This window comes from Drosophila montana, unplaced genomic scaffold (assembly GCF_035044405.1).
Source record: "Drosophila montana isolate Dmon_TW-CO22-7 unplaced genomic scaffold, ASM3504440v1 contig_2178_1, whole genome shotgun sequence".
In the NCBI taxonomy this organism is placed as follows: domain Eukaryota; kingdom Metazoa; phylum Arthropoda; class Insecta; order Diptera; family Drosophilidae; genus Drosophila; species Drosophila montana.
In genome coordinates this window covers 330,904-350,857 of record NW_026997075.1, presented here as the reverse complement: position 1 = coordinate 350,857, position 19,954 = coordinate 330,904, and the positions used below count along the sequence as shown (strand labels likewise).

The 19,954-nt window shown below is 39.6% G+C and overlaps 1 protein-coding gene across 4 annotated transcripts in view; it reads right to left on the bottom strand.

The window, feature by feature from the left end:
- LOC135427294 (neuronal acetylcholine receptor subunit alpha-7-like) overlaps positions 1-19,954 on the bottom strand; it is a 170,586-nt gene that overhangs the window by 14,501 nt on the left and 136,131 nt on the right. For all 4 annotated transcript variants that reach the window (XM_064680723.1, XM_064680720.1, XM_064680721.1 and 1 more), the window contains 3 exons: positions 5,820-5,895; positions 5,307-5,501; positions 2,599-2,685 (listed from right to left, as the gene is read on the bottom strand). In XM_064680723.1, the coding sequence (XP_064536793.1) occupies positions 2,599-2,685; positions 5,307-5,501; positions 5,820-5,895 (358 nt within the window). The remainder of the gene's footprint in view (positions 1-2,598; positions 2,686-5,306; positions 5,502-5,819; positions 5,896-19,954) is intronic.

Sequence of the window (19,954 nt, the reverse complement as noted above, 5' to 3'; positions counted from 1 at the left end):
TCAAGGCAAATAGTGGTTCGAAAAGGACGAAACGAATTTCGAATATAATAACTTTTGATAGAAACTCCAAGGTACAAAGCATTGCGCATATCTAAGCATATTTGGTAGATGCCAATTTTGGATAGTGTACAAATGTAGCCCGCATCTTGTATATGATAATATTCACGGCTTGAAATATTTTCAGTACAACGGGCAATGGGAAATATATTTAAAACAAGATTGGATCGAAAAATATGGCCTACAAGCCAAATAAGAAGGCAGTAAGTCGCGAATCACATTGCGAATCGAACCAGCAACTTCTATTTTCTTGGGTTTGCAGCCCTGATTAACCCATGAAGCATATTTTTTAAATGCATGTGTTGTAATGCTGGATGAGGTATGAAGATCTAGATTGTTAACTAATTATCACACGAGGTTTTACTAGGAACATTAATTTATTTTTATGAACTATGTATATGTATATATATATATATATATATATATATTGGCACCTTTACAGATAGCTAAGCACACACATACATACAGGCACACCTATACACATACATACATACTGGAATATATGCAGCTACACTTGTTTGTAAATACGTTTCATGATTTTAGCAGGATAACGACCACAAAGTTACACTAACTAACTGATATAAGCTGCCTTAGCAAAATAGAAGCTAATTTGATTTCTCCATAAATAAATTACCTGGAGCTAATCCGTGTTCTTAACCTATTATTCAAATCTTCAAAAAAAAAAAACTACAATATTAAGGGTATATTAATAATTTTGGGGAATTTTCATAGAACAATTTGTTGTCTTCGCTGCTTTTTCTGCTCTTTTCCTCTTACTTTTGTTAGGCACTGTGTTGTGTTTCGTCCTTTGCCAGCGCTCGGGAGTTATTTTGGTTTTAGTATTGACTTTTTTTCCACCACAACGAAAACATATCTAACTTAATATTTATTTCACTTTGCTGAATACTTTTTAATACGAGGCAGCTCCAAGTAGTTAAGGATGTGTGTGTGATATATACATATATATAGATATATCTATATATGTATAAGATAAGAAGTTGGCTGCTGGGTTTTACCATTTGCAACTGTTTCGGGTGTGCGTGCAACTTGGGTTTTGGGCTATATGCACGTGATTGGGATAAACTTGAGATGTGTGCGACGCATAAATTTTCAAAGTTTATGAAATCGCTTAAATCACGGCGACCCAAGTAACGACGCTGCGGGGTCGCCACCTACCACTGCCAGCTCCCACTGCCATCGCCTCCATGTGCCGGCCATTAAATGAAATATTAAGAAAACAAAGAGCAAACAAACATCAGAAACTAGACACTAAAAGATTTGAGAATGTCCGAACGCACCAACACGGCGCTGCACGAGAAAAGTTGCCCTCCTGTTCTCGGCCCAGGTGCCAGGTGCCAGGCGCCTGAGCCTCGGCGAAGGTGCGTGCCTTGCTGCAGGAAACTTGAAACGGGGCAATTTGTTGTACGTGTTTATAGCCAACAATCTGAAAAGGACATCAACAAATACAGCTAAACTTCAAATTCGAAACTAAAAGCGCTGCAAATCTCAACGGCGCGAATGGCGAGCTTTGATTTCATTGTTGCCCAGACAAATTTATATGCGAAGAGGTTAGTAGTTATTATGATTACTCTGTTTTGTTGTTCTCCTCTTTTAATTGAAAGTTCACGCCAAAACACTTAGTTCTTTGCAGGCAATGGAAGGACTCTGTTTGAATCGCAAACATTTTTATCAGGAGTGCAAGTCGGCTTGAACTGAACCTTAAGCCGAATTAGCTGGATAACGAACAGCCAAAACCAAGCCGAGCCATATTTTTTCAAAAAATTGCATGATTGAAAAGAAAAATGTAATTTTTATTTAAGATTTTTAAGTTGCGCTTTTGACAGCTTTGATAAATCAAGAAAATATGCATATACATAGATTCAATTTAATTTATTGTACAGAAATTGAATTGTTCAATGTCAAAATAGCAAGAAATGTGATGAAGCAAGGCTCAAGCCAAGCTCACGAATGCGGCAGATAACGCACTTTGCTGCCAATATCGCTATTCTATCGCGTTCTTGTCTTCTATGCGATAGATGCAAGCTGAACTAGAGCAAGCAAACTTCTGCTCCATGCTCTGCTACAGAGACTGAAACTATTTCTTGCTTTCTATTAGTAGCACAAGTGTCACATACTTTAAAATGTTTGCAGCAAAATGTGCGTGTACTTGCAGCACTCACTGTAAGCGGCTAAAGCACCTTTGCACCTTTAAGGCCCAGCCGAGCGGCAGTTGAAAATGAGAACGTAAGCGAAAACTAATAAAAACGAATTCAAAAAAAAAGGCGGAAAGTTAAGAGAGAAAAACCGTTGATAAAAACGTGAAAATGGCGGCGGCAGTTGTCGAGGCTGTGCGGAAGGCAAGAATCTTAGCTTGATTAGTTGTTGTTGCTGTTGTTGTTGTTGTTGTAGTAGCTGTTATTGTAGTTGTTGTTGTTGTTGTTATTATTGTTGAGCTGAGTTGAATGTGCGTTAATTTGAAGTCAGAGAGCTCCCATGGCAATGCGCCAGCGGCCAACGCCAAATGGCGTTGCCTCTACTTACCCAGCAGCGGCACGGCATCGGATGTCGCTGGCATCGTTTCCGCTACCATGTTCAGGAAGACTGTGAGCGATAGTAAAATAGTAACTCCTGCAAGTATGCAGCACAAAATTATTGCGCGCCCATTTGTAATTGTGTGTGCATGTGAGTGTGTGTGTGTGTGTGTGTGCGTGTGAGTTTGTGAATGTAGTTTTGAATCGGTACAGAAAACAAGAAAACATAGAAAGACACAGAGATAGAGAGAGAGAGAGAGGGAGAGAGAAAGGGTTGATAGAGAAAGAAATTAATATTATTATTATAAATTTATATTATTATTATTATTATAGTATAACTGTATTGGACTAGTTCTGTTAGCACTACAGTTGCCAAACTAGAAATGAGTACACGACAGCTGATCCAGCCTGATCCTGCCCGCTGCTCCAGCGTTGCGTGCTGCTGCCTTGCTGCAAGGATGGCATATTGTATATGATAGAATTGCGACTGGTCCCACATTGTGGCATGCGTTTTTTGAATAAAAAACTACTACCGTATTCTCTGCGCTGAACCTCAAGAAGTCCGTCAACAGTATGTTCTCAATTTTGCCGTCAGAAAACTAGTTCTCAATCAAATCAAATCAAATCAAAAATAAATAAATAACACACACTCGCACACACACACACACATACGCGTTATTGTCATATAGCCTGGAACTTATCATTATTTATGGTTTTGCTGCGGGTTTCTTTTTGGCAGCTGGCGTTTGTCAGTGAGTGCTTAGCCTTATCTTTTTTATTATCTTTTTTATTTTTTTGGTGTCCTGCGCATATTTTATGCTTGCTCTTTTGAGGTTATATAAATTATGTGAAAAGTCAGCTGGCTGAGCGGTACAGAGTGAGAGAGAGGGGTAATGGTGGGAGGAGGGGAAGGGGGGGGGGGCAGCGCAGGGCCACCAAGAGTGTCGGGCAAACATAAATTAGCCACAGGGTTTTACGCAAACTTGTCTATTATGCATGAGCCATGGCTGGCAGCCCTAATGCGTTTGGCTACACACACACACACACACATGCATGCTCGCACACACACACACACACACACAGACACACACACAGAGACAGACACGCGGACACGCATGTTGAGAAGGGGGCCGTGTTCGCTATGAACAATTTTTAAAATATGGCCATTTTTTTGTTTTCTGGCAGCTGCAAGCAAAACTTTTGCAGCTCTTGCTCATAAACGCGATATATTTATATCTAGTATATATACTTATATAAGTATTTTTGTATAGCAGTATTGTATAAATTTTGACATGCACCATATGCTGCGTGTTGAAAGTACGTGATGAGCCACATCCATAGCCATAGCCATGGTCATGGCCAATGTCTGTCGTCTCTCTCTCTGTATGTGTGTGTGAGCGTGTGTCGTGTAGTCGCACATGCTCAGGATATGAGCTGCAAAGCATTTTGCCACATTTTCGCATAACTTTCTCAGCTTAATGTGTGCGCGAGTGTGTGTGTGTGTGTGGTTGTGCGCGTGTGTGTGTGTGTGTGTGTCTTGGCAAAAGTTGACACGAACGATGGCATCGTGGTGGCAGCAGAACCTCTTTAGATCAACAGATCACAATACTCATATCAATATCAAGAAAGCAAAGAATTCAAAAGTCAACTTTGTAGTATTTTCAAGTCATGTATATTATGGAAAGTTTCCTTGTCCTAATTTTCATAAGAAATGCAACACATATTCCAACATCTTATTCAATACTACTGCAAATGTTTAATTGAATCAAATATCTAAATTAAATTAAATTCTGAAGTTGTCAATGTCGTTTTTGCTTGGATAGATATCGATTAGAATCTATTAATCTCGCAGCTCGAAAATTGGACAGCAATTGTGTCAAGTCGGGCTAGTATCCTTGTGCTTGTTGACTGAGCTGGATGCATTAGGCACTAGAAATTCTATATATATACATCTATATAAATATAAATATATATATATATATATAAATGTATTGCAAATATTTGTATTTTAGTTGCGTTGCTTGACATGGTTAACTAGTATGGTTGCAACTGAGGTTCAAGGGTTCAAGGCTCTGTGCTCATTTGCTGTCCGTCGTCTGTCGTCCTGCATTTGCGTCCTATTCTCGTCCTGAAAAGGTGGGCCAGCAGCTGTGCCATATTTTTCACTTTGCCAGCGTTGACTTTGATTACAAATGATGGCGACTGTTTTGTGAGCCGAGGCTCACACTTGCTCGCTCTTTGTTTGTTTGCTGCCAGAGTTGCCATTGCCGTCGGCCATTGGATTGCATTGCATTGCATTGCATTTGCATAGTTAGTCAAGGCTCTATGGCGTATACGTAATGTGTGGAATATGGTGGCAGTCAACTTGTGTCCTACTACTACTACTACTACTGCTACTACTGCTGCCAGCAGCCTCTTGCAGCGAATGGGCTTCCGTTTTTCAAATGTAAGTGAAATATAATATAACTCTGTATGCGTGTGTGTGTGTGTGTGTGTGGGGTTTCTGGTGTATTGTTATGCTTATACATATAGATGAAATTTGATTTATAGAGCATGCAAAGATTCCTACAGAAAGTCAACAATTAAAAAATCGAAACACTTTGGAGCAAATGGATAAGGATATCAGTTTCGGTTTCAGTTTCTGTTTCTGTTTCAGTTTTAGTTTGGTTTTTGGTTTTTTGGTTTCTGGATTCGAGTGTGTATTAGATGGACACTTACCAAGCGAGAGCTTCTCACCAGAATCTGGTGGCAGTGTAAACCCTAGCAGTGCCATCGATGCGATCAATACGCACGGCACAATCAAATTGAAAAAATAGTATAAAGTTTTCCGTCGTATCAAAATGGCGAATGTTATGTCAATATAAGGTTCTGGGCAGCAATTATAGTAGATTTCATTACGTTTACCGGGCACACCTGGTTGGGTATAATTTAGATGTGGTGGTTGTTGTTGTTGTTGTTGTTGTAGTAGTGGTTGTTGTTGTTGGAATTTTGGTTATTGGGTGCAAATGAGATGGGCGTATGCAGAAGAGAAAATGAGAATTATTCAGAGTCATTAATTAGTAAGCAATATTTATTCATTAGTTAGAGCTAGTTAATTTTCTTGTTTAACAGTTTCAAATAGTTATTTAATCAGTTTTTTTTTACGCCCTCAATGTGTGGTGTATATGTGTGTATGTTCGGAATTAGTAAATTATTAAAAAATGCTCTTAAATACAATTTATCTCAACTCACCTAACAAGTCCCATTCGCCATTCGTTATGAAACTGGAGATGTCGCCGCCCGCTTCATCCTGTAATTGTAGATCCAGCTGTAAATAAAATCAAGCAAATATACATTTACCAGCTTGTCAGATTTGTGTACGTATATACGTATGTATATATATATGTGGTACTTAATCCTAAATGCTTGTACTTGCAAAAAGTATGTGTGTGTGTGTTGTCTAAGTCGTTGTTGTTGTTTTTCTTATACTTTCGGGGGGATTTGTATCAAAGTCCAGCATAGACAGACTTAAGCTGTTGACCAAAAAGGCTGCAAAATGTAATCATTTTATCACCATAACAACAACATCAAGTTGAGCAAAAAACATACTTATACGCACTTACATGCATACTTATGTCGTATCTATAGATACATATATATATATACACTAAATACTGCTAAAGCTCGCCAAAAGTCCTCAACAAAACCGCTCAGTGGCTGTCCCCAAAAGTGAAATCACATATGTATCTGACCATATATACTTGGGTTAAAACGAGCGGTAGTCTGTTGTCCGGGTGGGAATACCAATAGACAAACAGAGGCCAGCAGGCCAGCCGGCCAACAGGCCAACAGGCAAAACTTGGCCCAATTACAAATTGATTTATCGCACTTTCACTTAACAACAGTTTATGCGATTTTGTTGCTTAAAGTTTTTTATGTGCTGGCGATGACAGCAACTTGCTCTTGCTTACATGTAAGTATGTAACGACATCTACAGTAAGAAAAAATCGTAAACATTTGGCGTACCGTTCCAGGAATACCCTTGCAGCAGTTGTTGGCAATTGAGCTTCAATATCACAATCTTTTTCTTATCGAATATTCTCATCCAAGCTATATGATATAGTAAAGAACTTTCTTAGAAGATCTCAACTCTAATCCCTGTATGTAGGCTGTTCATCGATAAAGAATATTTCACTTATAAGAATTGAAAATAAAATTTTAATATCTACATCCGTGTGCTTTGTTCAATACACATATTACGATACTAAAGCCTTAAAAACCTTATAAGGATTCGGACTTTAGGCACCAAAGTATCTTTAGTCGGGCAATCCATACCAGAAAACGTTAGCTTGTTTTATGTTAAGGATTCTAGCAGAAATCTGTTGACTTAATTCAAAAAAGGATATGCCCAACTGTCGCTTAAGTTATCATATTTCTTACTTCTGATATATCCAAAATTATTAACTTGTTTCTAATTTCTGATATATCTAAATTAATAACTTATCAAAAAATATTTCCCGAATTCAGGTTCATTTTTAATTACTGATATTTCAAAATGTTTAACCTTTTAAAAGATATTTGCCGATATAAGGGCTAATTCTAATTTTTGATGTTTTTGAATTTTTCCAAAAATATATCCAGATTTCGGTGTTATTTCTGATATATCTAATGTTTCAACTTCTTGAAAAAAAGCTTCCACTATTACAGGGCTATTTCTTTTATCTAAATTATTAAAATTTTAACTTAAAAAAAATTCTACAGGGTTATTTCTAATTTCTAAAGTAACTAAATTTAATAAAAACCCGTTTCCGAGCTCTAAATCAGTTACAACGAACTAATTTTGACATCTTTGTTGTAGAAATGCATGGATGCATGGCAGCTTTTCTTAACTTCAAACATGAACTCTCAAGTGTGCTGCCCAAATACAGGGTATGCACAAATACGCAGTGTACTTTACTCGCACTATAGTATCATTATGTGACTGCTGGCCACATAATGCTGTCATTTTGTCAATAAAAAGTCATATAAAACTCACGCATAACTTGTGTGTAACTTGCAGAGTTCAGAAAAGTAAACAAACCAAAAATAAAAAAAAAAAAAACATTGCTTTACTTGACTTTTGGGTAAATACGAGTATTTTTTGATATTCCTGGACCAATGTGCGTCATTTGGCTGTTAAGTTCACTCTTAGATGTTATTTATGTAACAGACAGAGAGAGAGAGAGCGCGAATGTGTGGATAGATGCCTAGCTGGGCAGAGAGAGAGATAGAGGCAAGTGTACAGGCGGGGGGTCTAGATAAAAGTTTTCTCATTTAAATGTTCCAAACAAAAGAGGGCGCTAGACAAACAGAAGCATCTCATCTGCTTTGTGCAAATCAAGTCAAAGCCAAAAAGTGTTAATGTAGTTGTGGGCAAACACTCTAGCACACACACACACAAACACACACCCACATGCGCACGTACACTGATAACAGAAATATAGAAACTTAATTGTAACTGCGTGTGTTTGTGTGTGTGTGTGTGTGTGTGTGTACGTGTTTAAGTTCATTCATTTGTTTATTTTTGGTATTTTGAATTCCCGCTTTCAGAACTTGCCAAAATGCAGTCGAAAAATAGACAAATTCTAATTAAAAGTATTTAAGCCTCTTATGTTTTGTTCTATAGAAAGACTTTCAGACAAACACGTGTGTTGTGTGTGTGTGGGTGTGTGTGTGTGTGTGATTATTAATTTGCAATTGCCTTGAAAACTCTGAATACTTGTCAATGCTGCTTTAATAGTCGCAGCACAATTACATTTGTAATTATGCACAGACCTACACACATACATATACTTAATTTCAAAGTCAATTTATGCTTTTATGTACTTACGCACTGTACCCAGGCTTTCATAGTTAGGAACATAGGACAGTAATTAAATTAATTGATTTATTTTGCAATATGGAAAACCCATAAACATTTAAATAATAATATAATATACGCTTGGAATATTTTCGCAAAACGAATTCTAGGCTAAAATCGTGCTAGCAGCTGCTAAATTTATTCGAAACTAATCAAATAAGCCACACAGTCGAGCAGACTCTGTTTCGGGCTTTCAGTTTAGTGTCTAAATGTCAAAGACAGACACAAACGACACAAGTTTGTCGCATGTCCCAAAATATTATCTGAATGCTTAAGTGTGTGAAATAGTTTGGTATCACAAACTTGGACAACAAGAAGTCATTTGGTAGCTGGCCTGAAAAGCCTTTGATTGTGCGTGGGGCGACGGGAATGCGTGGCTTTTGAATATATACATATATTCGTATTCGTAGATAGCTTTTGGAGAGCAGGAGTTGGACTTGGACTTGAAGCCGTTGGCTGTTGTTGCGAGTCGCTGCTGCAATGGGGAACGAGTGCGGCTTTGGCCCACTTGGTGTTAGTTTGCTTAATGGCTTTTTGCAATGTCCGTTAAAAAGTGATGCAACATTTTGGTCTTTCTTTTAGCAGCTCCTGGCCGTGGCCCCTGGGCGCCAATTTCCCCATTTCATTTTATGGCCATAAGGGCGTGGCTGCTGCTGCCGCTTCTGCTGCCGCTGCTGCTGCTGCGCTGCGTTGGCTTCATTAAAAATTGAGGCGCCCGCAGTCAAGACTTTTACTTTGCCTGGCATCTGATATTGCGCTGTTACGACTCTCTCCACCATTATGAATATGCAAAGTAATATTGCTGGCAGCGTCAGGTCAAGCGGACCTACTCAATGTAACCGATCTGATTATGAGCATTGCATTTTGCGCATTTGCCATTTTATCAATATTCAAATGTATCTAATTAAATTTGAATATATATTGACACGGGCTCAGCTCTTAAGGAATTCATATATTGAATTTGATGAAATCTAACATCTTAAGCTAGTGTATGGCTCTTAGGCGGAGGTCATAGTATGCTAACTGTGGAATAGTTTGCAATGTGGGGCAACATAATATATTTTACAAATAGGAAACATATAAAATCATTTAACAAATCAGTCATGTCAGCCTCTTGGCTATAAGTCTTTTCAATACCCTTGTAGAGGGTATAATTATTTGTTCATGAAATATGTAACGCATAGAAGGATACATCTCCAACTCCATAAGGTATATTTTTTCTATATTAGCATTAACATCCTAGTTTATATAGGCGTGTCCGTCTGTCGGTCTGTCTGTTTCTATACGAACTAGTCTCTCAGTTTTAAAACTATCGTCTTGAAACTTTGCATAGGCCCGTCTTTCTGTTGCAGGCTGTACATATGTCGGAACTGACGGATCGGACAACTATACAATATAGCTGCCATAGGAATAATGTACCCAAATTCGGCATTTAAAAGTTTAACTATGCTTCTTATATGTATGCAAGCTCTTATTAACATCGGACCACTATATAATAGGTCGAATAGTAGGATCTTTTTTCATCAGCATTTTCGAGCTCCACTATTCTGACATATCTGCAAAAGGGAAATGTCTGCAAGGGTATTAAGACTTAATTCTTACTTTCTCGTTGTTTATTATTTAAAACACCATCTAGATGTATGTGTGCCTGCCAAACCTGTTGCAACTGTTTTTAAGTATGTTTGATAATGAAATGGGCTGCAGCATATTCTATTCTTCAAGCAAACCTGAACTGCCTTGCACAACTCTAGCTTCAATATCTGCAGGGTATACACATAGGCAATTCGCGTGCTCAAATAGAATTGTTGAACATTAAAACTCGATGTCTCCAGGCAGACAGTTGCTGATTAAGCCAAGACGAGTGGCTTTTGTTGGGCGACCCAAGCTTAGCCCTCGCTTTATCCATTTAACTGGCACACACACCACACACATCACACACACCACACACACACACACACACATGGACATACGCACACAAACTAAATTTCATACACAGGAGCCACTCAATAAACTTGAGCACGTAAAGTTTTTGCATCAACATAAAAATAAAACTCAAGTCGTTGGCAGCGCACAATTTGCTAAGCTGCGTTTACTTATTTTTGGTATTTTTGCCCAGAACAAGGTGTAAGAAGTGCGGGGTGGGGGCGGGGGCGCCTGGGCAACGGGGTAAATGGTTAAAGGGCACTAGAAGCCAGCTGCTGCCGGAACGTAGCCGTGCACAGTTTTAAAGTTGTTTTTTCTTTGGTTTTTGTACGGTGCTAAATTTGCCTTTGACATCGTCGACGTCATTTTATGGCAAAGCCAAATGGCCAACTGCGAGCGTTTGGCCCCAAAAAACTTCTCATATTATATAATTAGCCTTAAACACTAATTAAAGCTGCATATTGTTGTTATGGCTTATTGGACTCAAGGGAGCTATTCACCCAAGTTGCCGCAGACAATGAAAACTCACTAATCTACGCAACTCAATCATAATAATCGTGTGTGAAATAAACTGAATCTAGTTGAAATTACACTGCAAAAAAAAAGAGGGAGATAAATCTATAGATAAATCGCTCCCCAGCGGCGTCTAAAGTGCGCTGCATTTTATTAATTTTTTTTTTAATGATTGAGATCCGTTTGTTTAAGTTTTGGATTTTATTAAATGAAATGTTTATTCTTAATAAAATAAATATATATTATTATATATTATATAGTATACAACTTGTTATATAAATTTCATTTTCAACTTCGACAGAACACAGTTTATAGATGTAGCATGGAAGTCAAACTTCGACTGTTTGGGGCCCGAAATTCCCCATTTATATAGAAAAAGAAAGCCCTAAACCAAAACCCGATCGAACAATATATGTATATGTTTTCAAAAATAGACTCAGACTCCAAAGCATAAATAACTTGGGCCACAGCCATGGCATCTATCCAACCAAATTGTTTAGATGACATATTTTTGGCATAGCGATTAAATTTAGCCCACAACTTCTATATAAGTATATGAAACTATTTATGGTCTGCAATAGTTTCAGAAGAACGGGCAGTGATGAAAAACAAATTAATTTGTTTAATTAAAGGGTTAAGCCAAAGTTTGGATTTATGGAGACGAGCCTGAAGGCGGAAGGTTGTTTCGAAGCGATTTTCTTTTTGGGTTTACAGCTTTGACGGAAATGCATTGATTTATTTTTACGCTGTTGTGCTTAAAGGAGTGCAATGAGCATCATCAACATCGTCATCATCATCGATGTCATCATCGTCATCGACGTCATCATCGTACTCAGGCTTTGGCTGGCAAGCAGAATAAGTCGTTGGAAAGGCAACGGCAACGGCAACGGCAACGGCGTCGAAATCGACTTTGGCGCGGAGTTGGGGCTTGAGCATTTGGGGCACAGGCAAACGGATTGAGGCACCGACTTTCTGCTGCACAGATAAGCACTTACGACTGCGTCGCAGCCAGGGCCATTGTCAAAAAGTTTTAGCGATTTCGAATGACGCTGCCTCGGCAAACTACTTGCCATCTGCCCGCTGGGGTATGCCCCCATCCGCTTGCATTCGCATCCACGCATATCTCTCCGTCTACAGCTGTAGCTCTGCGCCCCAGTTTAGCCTTTGTCTCAGCCACAGTTGAACTGACATTGAATTAATTGCAATTGCTTGGGCCCAGAAGCAAAGTCGAATGAAGCAGCACTTGATGTTTACACTGCTTGCAGTAGCACTTGAATGGCAGCTGCAGTAGGGCAGTAAGCCAGTGGGCGTGGCTTTAAATAGCATTTACACTATCTCTAACTGAGCGAGGTAGGACGAATAACAGTAACAACCGTGGAAGGAATGAATAAATGAATACGACTATTTTTATACTGCAGTACAAATCGCAGTATTAGCAGTTTATTTAGTCAAAGAGTTCAAATATAAATGTTATTAAGAGCAGCTGTTGGTGCGTAAACAGTTATAATTTGTGTAACAGTTTCAGTAGCAGTGGCAGCAAGGTAAATGCTAGTAGGAGAAAGTAACAGTGGCTGATACTAACATTTATAGTCAAGTAGGGTTAACAGCGAGTTAACAGTGACAGTACAGCTAACAGTGGAAATATTAAAAGATCCACATTACGCAGATCCGAATTGACTGCAGCAGTCAGAATAGCAGTAAATCGACTGTAAAACTACACGGTTAGATTAGCCATCAGCCCTAAACTGAGTGGGTTATGTATATATAGGAATAACAGTCGCAATAACAATGTGCTAGCCTTAACAGCGAATGTATTACAGACGTTCTGATCCGTATAACCAAATTGCGCAACAAGACTAATTAAAAGTTATGACCGTAATTAGATATTGATGTTGGGGTTTCTTTATGAACGCAATTGCTGACATTAAAATGTACAATAACAGTGGCAGTAGGCGCACTTACAGTGTTAATTGCAATTGGTTCCGGTTCCGGTACGGGAACCATGGAGCCAGTGTAAATGGGCTGCTTGTTGCAAGGACACTTTCGGAAGCACCCCGTCCCTGGCGGAAACTGCCGTCAGCGGCAAAAATAATTAATTTATGTAAATAAGAGTTGAAAGAAGTCTTAGATTGGTAGTGCAGTATGGCAGCAGGGCGGACCGAAAAGGAGAAAAATTGGTCGCAGCTGTCCCTGGAAATTTGTAGCATTTGGAACAATTAAATTTGGCCAAAAGACTTTTGTGGCATGCGCCTTGGCCCTGGGCCACAAAATGCATTTGAAATTCCAAAAGCCGGCAAGAGCCAACCAAACAGCAGAGCAGAGCAGAGCAGAGCAACAACGAGTACGGCCAGTACTTATCAAAGTTGTGGGCCAACTACGGGTAAGTACATATTTTTGACGACACTTATTGCTGCACTGGACAGCCGTGGGCTTCAGCTGGATGCCGTAGATGGACGAACATTGAAGGTCACTGGAGCTGGGGCCGGGGCTGGGGCCGGGGCACCAACTTGTCGCATATTTATCTTGTGTCGCATGCTTCGGTTGTCAGGCAAGCCCGAAATAAAATACACACTCGCTGGCAAGCACGCACTTGACAACAGTTTCACTGTACACTGTACACTGTTTACTCGTACAACTGGCCCTGCACCCTGCAGTGCCCAACTGTTCTTTCCGCAGCGGTTCCCCAAAAATCTCCTCTGAGCTGAGCCCAACGAGGCAATGTAGAAATTTCTTAAAAATTGCCTCCTTTAGTGCACTTGGCGTTGGGTTCCGTCTCTATAAAAAAAGGGTATACGACATTCGGTAATTGTCTGTTATTATTATTATTATTCCATTTCATTGCGCCGGCCGCCCAAGTGCTTGAATGCAGTTTTATGCCCAAAATTGTGTTTCTTCAGCTATGCGCTGTTTATTCAACAACGTTTGTTTACGCAGATGTTGTTGCTGCTGTTTGTTGTTGTTATTTCTTTTGGTTTGTTTGATATTTGCATACACTTTTCTTCTTTCTGCTCGTAATTGGGTAACTTAAATTGGTCAAAAAGTTGCTCGTCACATTTCTTGGCTCTTCAGCACTTTAGAAACGTTGCGAATTGGCCCTTAAAGAGATGTTATTATTGAAATAAAATAATAATTCTAATTCTGCTATCAAAAGGACCAAGAAAAGCAGGTTGTGTGCATAGTTTCAATCACCTTCCGTTTCGATCAACGCCATTGCAGTTGTGCAAAGCTTAAACTCGTTGCGAATTGTAAGCAATCAAGCAATCAATTCCGAAATCTGTTTACTTCATGAGTATTTTGGTTGCTTAAGCTGGTAATATGAGTTCTTCATATGATATATTTTCATCTTAAGGAACTGAAGTAAGAATTCTGTTAAAATTGGCTGCTTTAACTTAAATATTTATTGATATTTATGAGAGGCATCAATTCTGCCCAATTTAACCTAACATAACCCAACATAACCTCAAGTAAACTAACATAAGCTAGCTAAATCGAATGTAACTCAGCCCAACCCATCGATCAATCAGTGTATCTATTGTCTGTTACTTAGCAGTAATATCTTTGGTCCATCAAGGTGCAATCAATGAAAAATGTAGTGTTCGGTATTAATATATGTTTGTATTTGTGTATGTATTTGATTCGGTTCATGTGTAGTTGAGGAGCCATCTGGCTGAGCTGGCGACGGTACTTAACCAAAATGACGTCCACAGCCATTGTCGCCGCATTATGTTACACTAATAGAGCACATAATACTCGTGCATGGCTGAAAGCAGTGGGCGTGACAGTTGCGACTACAACAGCGACATCAACAATGCTAACAACAATGGCAACAGCTGTAAATAAGTGGCTAAGTGAGTATGGCCAAGAGTGCTTATTTGTTCAAGTGCGCTTGAATGAGAACAGCAGCACAAGCACAAGCACAAGCACAAGCACAAGCACAAGCACAAGAAAAAGTGACAGCAAAACGTTGTAGGCAAAAGAATGCTAAAAATTATAACTACTCGCAGTCAAAGCTCTTTAGAGGTTGGGTGTGAAGCCAAGAGTGACTGTGTCCAAAACTCAGGCTCAGTCTCGGACTTTTCTCGTTTAAGTGAGGGGAATGGTTTTTTTTGTTTTGTTTTTTCTGATGTGCTGCCTTAGCAATGGCTATTAAAGTTGTCACCAACTGATACAGGGATAAGGCTACACAAGAATATTCCATTTCATAAAAAAAGAGGCTGCAAAACAGTTGGAGCCCGGAATTGTAAGGTATTGAACGCTACGAACCAAGCTAATACCAAATCTGTTTTATTAATATGCCTTTAGCTTGAAATCGAATTAAGAGCGGGTTGCTGGTTCGAACCGCACGTCGAACCATCGACATTCCAAATGAGGCTTTTAGAAATTATCGATTAGTATTGCAAAGTGAAGACCTGTTCTTAAAAAGAAACTAGATGGATTGCATTTCTATATCAAACAGCTGCGATAAAACTATAAACCTTTGAATGGGCCATTTAATATAGTCTATCGTATAACTGAAAGCACTACAATTTGCAAATGTGTCAGCTAGAGTATTAAATCATCATCAAAATATTCAATTGATGTTCGATTGTAATGCTTTCTGATACTCTTACAAACAGCAGACGTTGTCGTTGTGCAGTTAAACGTCTGTTTGTGTGAGTTGAAGATGGTCTTGGCCAGAAATACGAGGCAGAGCAGACGCAAAAAGAAAAAATGTAATTGCATCAACTAGCTGAGAATGTGTGTGTGTGTGTGTGTGCCTAGAAAATGTGCACACAAAGTTGTTTATGACACATTTGGCATGTCAACATTTTGGTTGCCATTTGGTAGCTCGTCTTTCCGCCCACCAAACGAGCAAAGCTCTCTCCCGCGCTGCCAGCTGGCATTGTTTTAAAACATAAATACAAAAAGTATTGATGCGAGTGAATGCATCAGCAACTCGCAATTCCAATTTGATCGAATAGCATTTTATTTGCACATTTTGTTTGCATGTGCCATTTATTGGTGGGCAAACAGAACGTCGACTTAACTTGTTTTACCAGGCGCATATTTAATTAGTTAAATTAGTTTCACAATAGTCAACCAATCAGCACTCTGCGTGCAATCACGTTATGAATACAAATATAGAAATTATATCATTTTTGTCACAATATAATTTCATAAAAATAAACCGATTAAATTCGTATTTTATTTTCAAGTCTCAATTGATTGTTGCCATAAATGAATCGAAAAATGCATTATTGCATGGCAAATTCTGATATTTTTCAATAAAGCTTAACTTTTTTTCTTACATATCTACAAATCGGCTTACCATATTAAAGGCAAGCTTTCCTAATATCCTTAACATGCGTGTAATCGAAAACTATCGATAGTTTTTACTGGTGGCAACAATCGACAATCGACAGTCGAAATGATCGATAGACGTTGTTATCGATAACTTTAAACTCTCGATTGTATTATCCGTATCTTTTTGGCTTGAATGCTTTGAACACGGATTTCAGTTTTATGTAAGCCTCTGTGCGCTTGGTTTTAAATCGATTTGCTTCGCATTAATCGGATTTGTTGTTTATCGTCGCCCGCTTTTCAGTGTGTGTGTGTGTGTATATGTTAATGCCTTGCGCTTGGATTGCCTCTGACTATGCGCCCGCTGACTGGCCGCCAACGGCTTAATGACTGTTTTGTTGGCGCCACACAGCACCGCGCAGTCCAAACAGAATCCTGCTATGGGGATAGAGATGATAGTTGGGCTGTGGGTTTTGGCTAGGATGATGCCAGCAGGCAGCAGGCAGCAGCCTCCATTTCCTGTCAGCGGCCGTTGTCCAACGCCCGTCGTACGCCCGTCGTCCGTCTGTCCGTCTGTCCGTCTAACGCTTTTTGTCAGTATTTCAGTGCAGCTGCAGCATTTAACTATAAGTAAAAGTTTGCTGGTTTCGCCTGATTACTTGCCACCCCTTTCCATATAGTGCATACCCATTTACATAGAGCAGTTGCCTTGGTTTTAGCTGCCGTTGCCGATGGAATTTGCGGAGCTTTGCGGAAAAAAAGACAATAGCAGCAGCCCCTCTGTTTGCCGCTCTGCACCGTTCCTCGCCCCACGCCCCACCCAAAAAACTCCTCCATCTACCCCTGCCCCTGTTCCGTTTTTGGTGCTGATGATGATGCTGAATCTGGTGCTTGGAAAAGTCAGTGTAAATTATAAAAATACTCGTTGCTCGCAATTTGTTGAGCCTGTGTGCTGGCTTTCTCTCGCTCTCGCTCTCGCTTTCTCTCTTTCTCTTTCTCTCTCGCTCTCGGTATGTCCCTCTCACACACAGTGGGTCTTGGAAGTTTTCACTTTTTGCTTTACGGCATTTTTTCTTCCCTTACTTGTGTTATTATAATTTTCTCTGTCACATTAAAATGCGGTTGAAATGAGCAGGAAATGCGCGCGAATTCTACTAACCCAGATAATCTCGAGGCTGATTTAAGCATTTTTGCATTCACAATTTTTAACTGTTGAGAAAAAAAAAAAAAAAAAGAATATAACTGAACGCACAATGTGTGCCGTCACAGACTGCCCGACTTCCCATTCCGCCAACATTTTGGTATTATTCTGCACTTTTCATAATTTTCAATTTGGTTTCTGTTACTGTTGTTTTCAACTTTGTGTGTGCGTCGGTGTGTGCGTCGGTGTGTGTGTGTGTGTGTGTGTGAGCCGCCTACGTCAGAGCCTTTTAATTTAATGCAACATGCAATTATGCGCAGCCATCTTCGGGCTGCCGCCTGCTAATTAGCCACCAACTGAGCTCCGATGGGCGCTGGATGGAGGCGTGGTCGTGCGCTTTGTTCGCAACGACGACGGCGCACCCGGCGTATGTGTAATGGAATGACTTTGCCCTGTATATGTGTGTCCATGTGTATCCGTGTGAGTGTGTGTGTGTGCATGATTGCATACAACTGTAGGGTCGTGCGTGTATCAGTGTGCATGTGTGTCTGTGTTTGTTTGAATTAGTTCGCAAATGCGGGCTTGCAAAAGTTGTGCCTTGTAATTGCCAGAGTCGGAATTGTTTTGGCCAGTTAACTAGCCGTAAAGCAGAGCCAGGTCTTTCATTTGCTGGTTTATTTATTCGGCTTAGCATCAGCTTGAGTTTTGCCCACGTGTTCACTCTGTTTGCCGAAACCTCTGCCAAAAAGTCCAATATACTGCATCAATTTTGCAATTGCACTCGGATTTATCACGGCTCGAGTCGAACCAAATATTTAATTAGCTATCTTTCACTTACAGACACACGAGTTCAAGTCGAACCAGCAAAGGAAAGTAAGCTCCGACTACAAATATTTAGGCTGTCCCAGAAATGAATATCTATTATCGATAGAGCGATAGTCGATACTATCGATAGTTTTTGATATACATGTGTCAGGCAATAAAAATGTTCCTTTTTATTTCTTAGTTTTATATATATATATAGATATAAAAGTACATTTAACATTAGCTCTTTCCCAAATAGTTTCATTTGTGGCAATATGTCAACTAAATTTTAGGTACATCTACTTATCGAAAGTGTGAAAAGAAATCGATAGGTATTCAAAGAGGTTTAACTTTTGAATGTGTAAGAGTGCATAGTGCATTATTGTCATTAAAAGTGGTTAATTGAGTTTTGCAAATGCCTAATAAAATATTCGTGCTAGCTGCCCCAACTAATTTGCAAATCGATTGTATTCTTTTGCCTTTTGCAGCGCCAGCTAATCTGATGTGTGTCTATTAGCTATATATACCCAATTTGGGGGCCGCATCTGTAGAGTGGCTGAGCTGTTTGCTACCTTTTAAAAATGTTATTTTAGCTTGAGCTGCTGAATAATAGATGATGACTTCACTCAATGTTCTCGCTTGCTAAGTGTTGATTGGCCTCTAATCCGGACAGAATGATTTTTCTTGAACGTATCCCTGTTAAATAATGAATTAGCAAATCTGAAATGCAGCTGACCTTTCGTTTAATAGCTCAATCTGATATGGTATTAGCTGGCATGTTACGGCATTCAATTTTCAGCTGTCAATTTAAAGGGCGTTGTCAGACTCTTTTTTCGTTTTTGGCTCATTTTCAATTTTATTTACAGAGATCCCGTTTGCCTCAGTTGTCAATGAAGGCTGCTAAACGGGTTTGTAACTTTTTTATAGTTACCATGAACCGAATCCCAAATCGGCTTAATTGGCTAAAAAATGGCCAAATTAAACTGGACCGTAAATGAAAGAAATTGAATTGAATCAAGAACAAAAACCTGGCATATGAACCGCACCTTAGGTCGAGTCGCTGGTTCGAACAGTGAATCGAACCAGCAAACATTTTGTTTGCTAGGCTAGTTAAGACTTAGTTAGTTGCATTTGAGTTGCAGGCGAGCTAAAAGCCAGCATTTTGTAGCTGCTGACCAAGCAGAACCATATACTTGGCATCGAATGCAGTCGGCGCCTTTAATTGTGCGTGCCACATGGCGAGGCGTAAATTAAGGCGAAGCACCATGGCCAGCCACTGGAGTTGGTAAGTGGCTGGTGGCTGGTGGCCCTGCGGTCCGTTTACTGGCAAAAATGCTCCTGAGAGCTGAACAACAGCAAACGACTACAACGTGTTGACCATCTATTATGAGAGTCAAGCACGTCCGGAGCAGAGCAGCGTCCTCCTTATGCCTTAGCTATTTGCTATTTGTGCGTACTTTACGAGCCGCAGTCTGTTGACTATCCCCACAGCGTCATGCGGCAGCGGCAGTGAGATGTTGACCCTTTTGGGTCACGCTGGCCCGGCATAACTTATAAACCTTTTAAGGCACTCCGTATTAGCGCTGGCAGTTCGAGTCCAAATAATCCCCGCCTTCACGTCCAGCTCAAGCTTATAAATATAGTTGTGCGCTGTGCCGTGCGGGTTAGCCAATAAAATATGTTCTGTATTCCATTGTAATTCACAAGTAAGACTTGCTATTCGGCAGTTTCTTAAACTAACCCCGGCTAGTTAGCAAGCATTTAGCTTCAGTTCAAAGAATGTATCTCATAATGTTAAGTTAAATAAAATAATCATTTATAATGCAT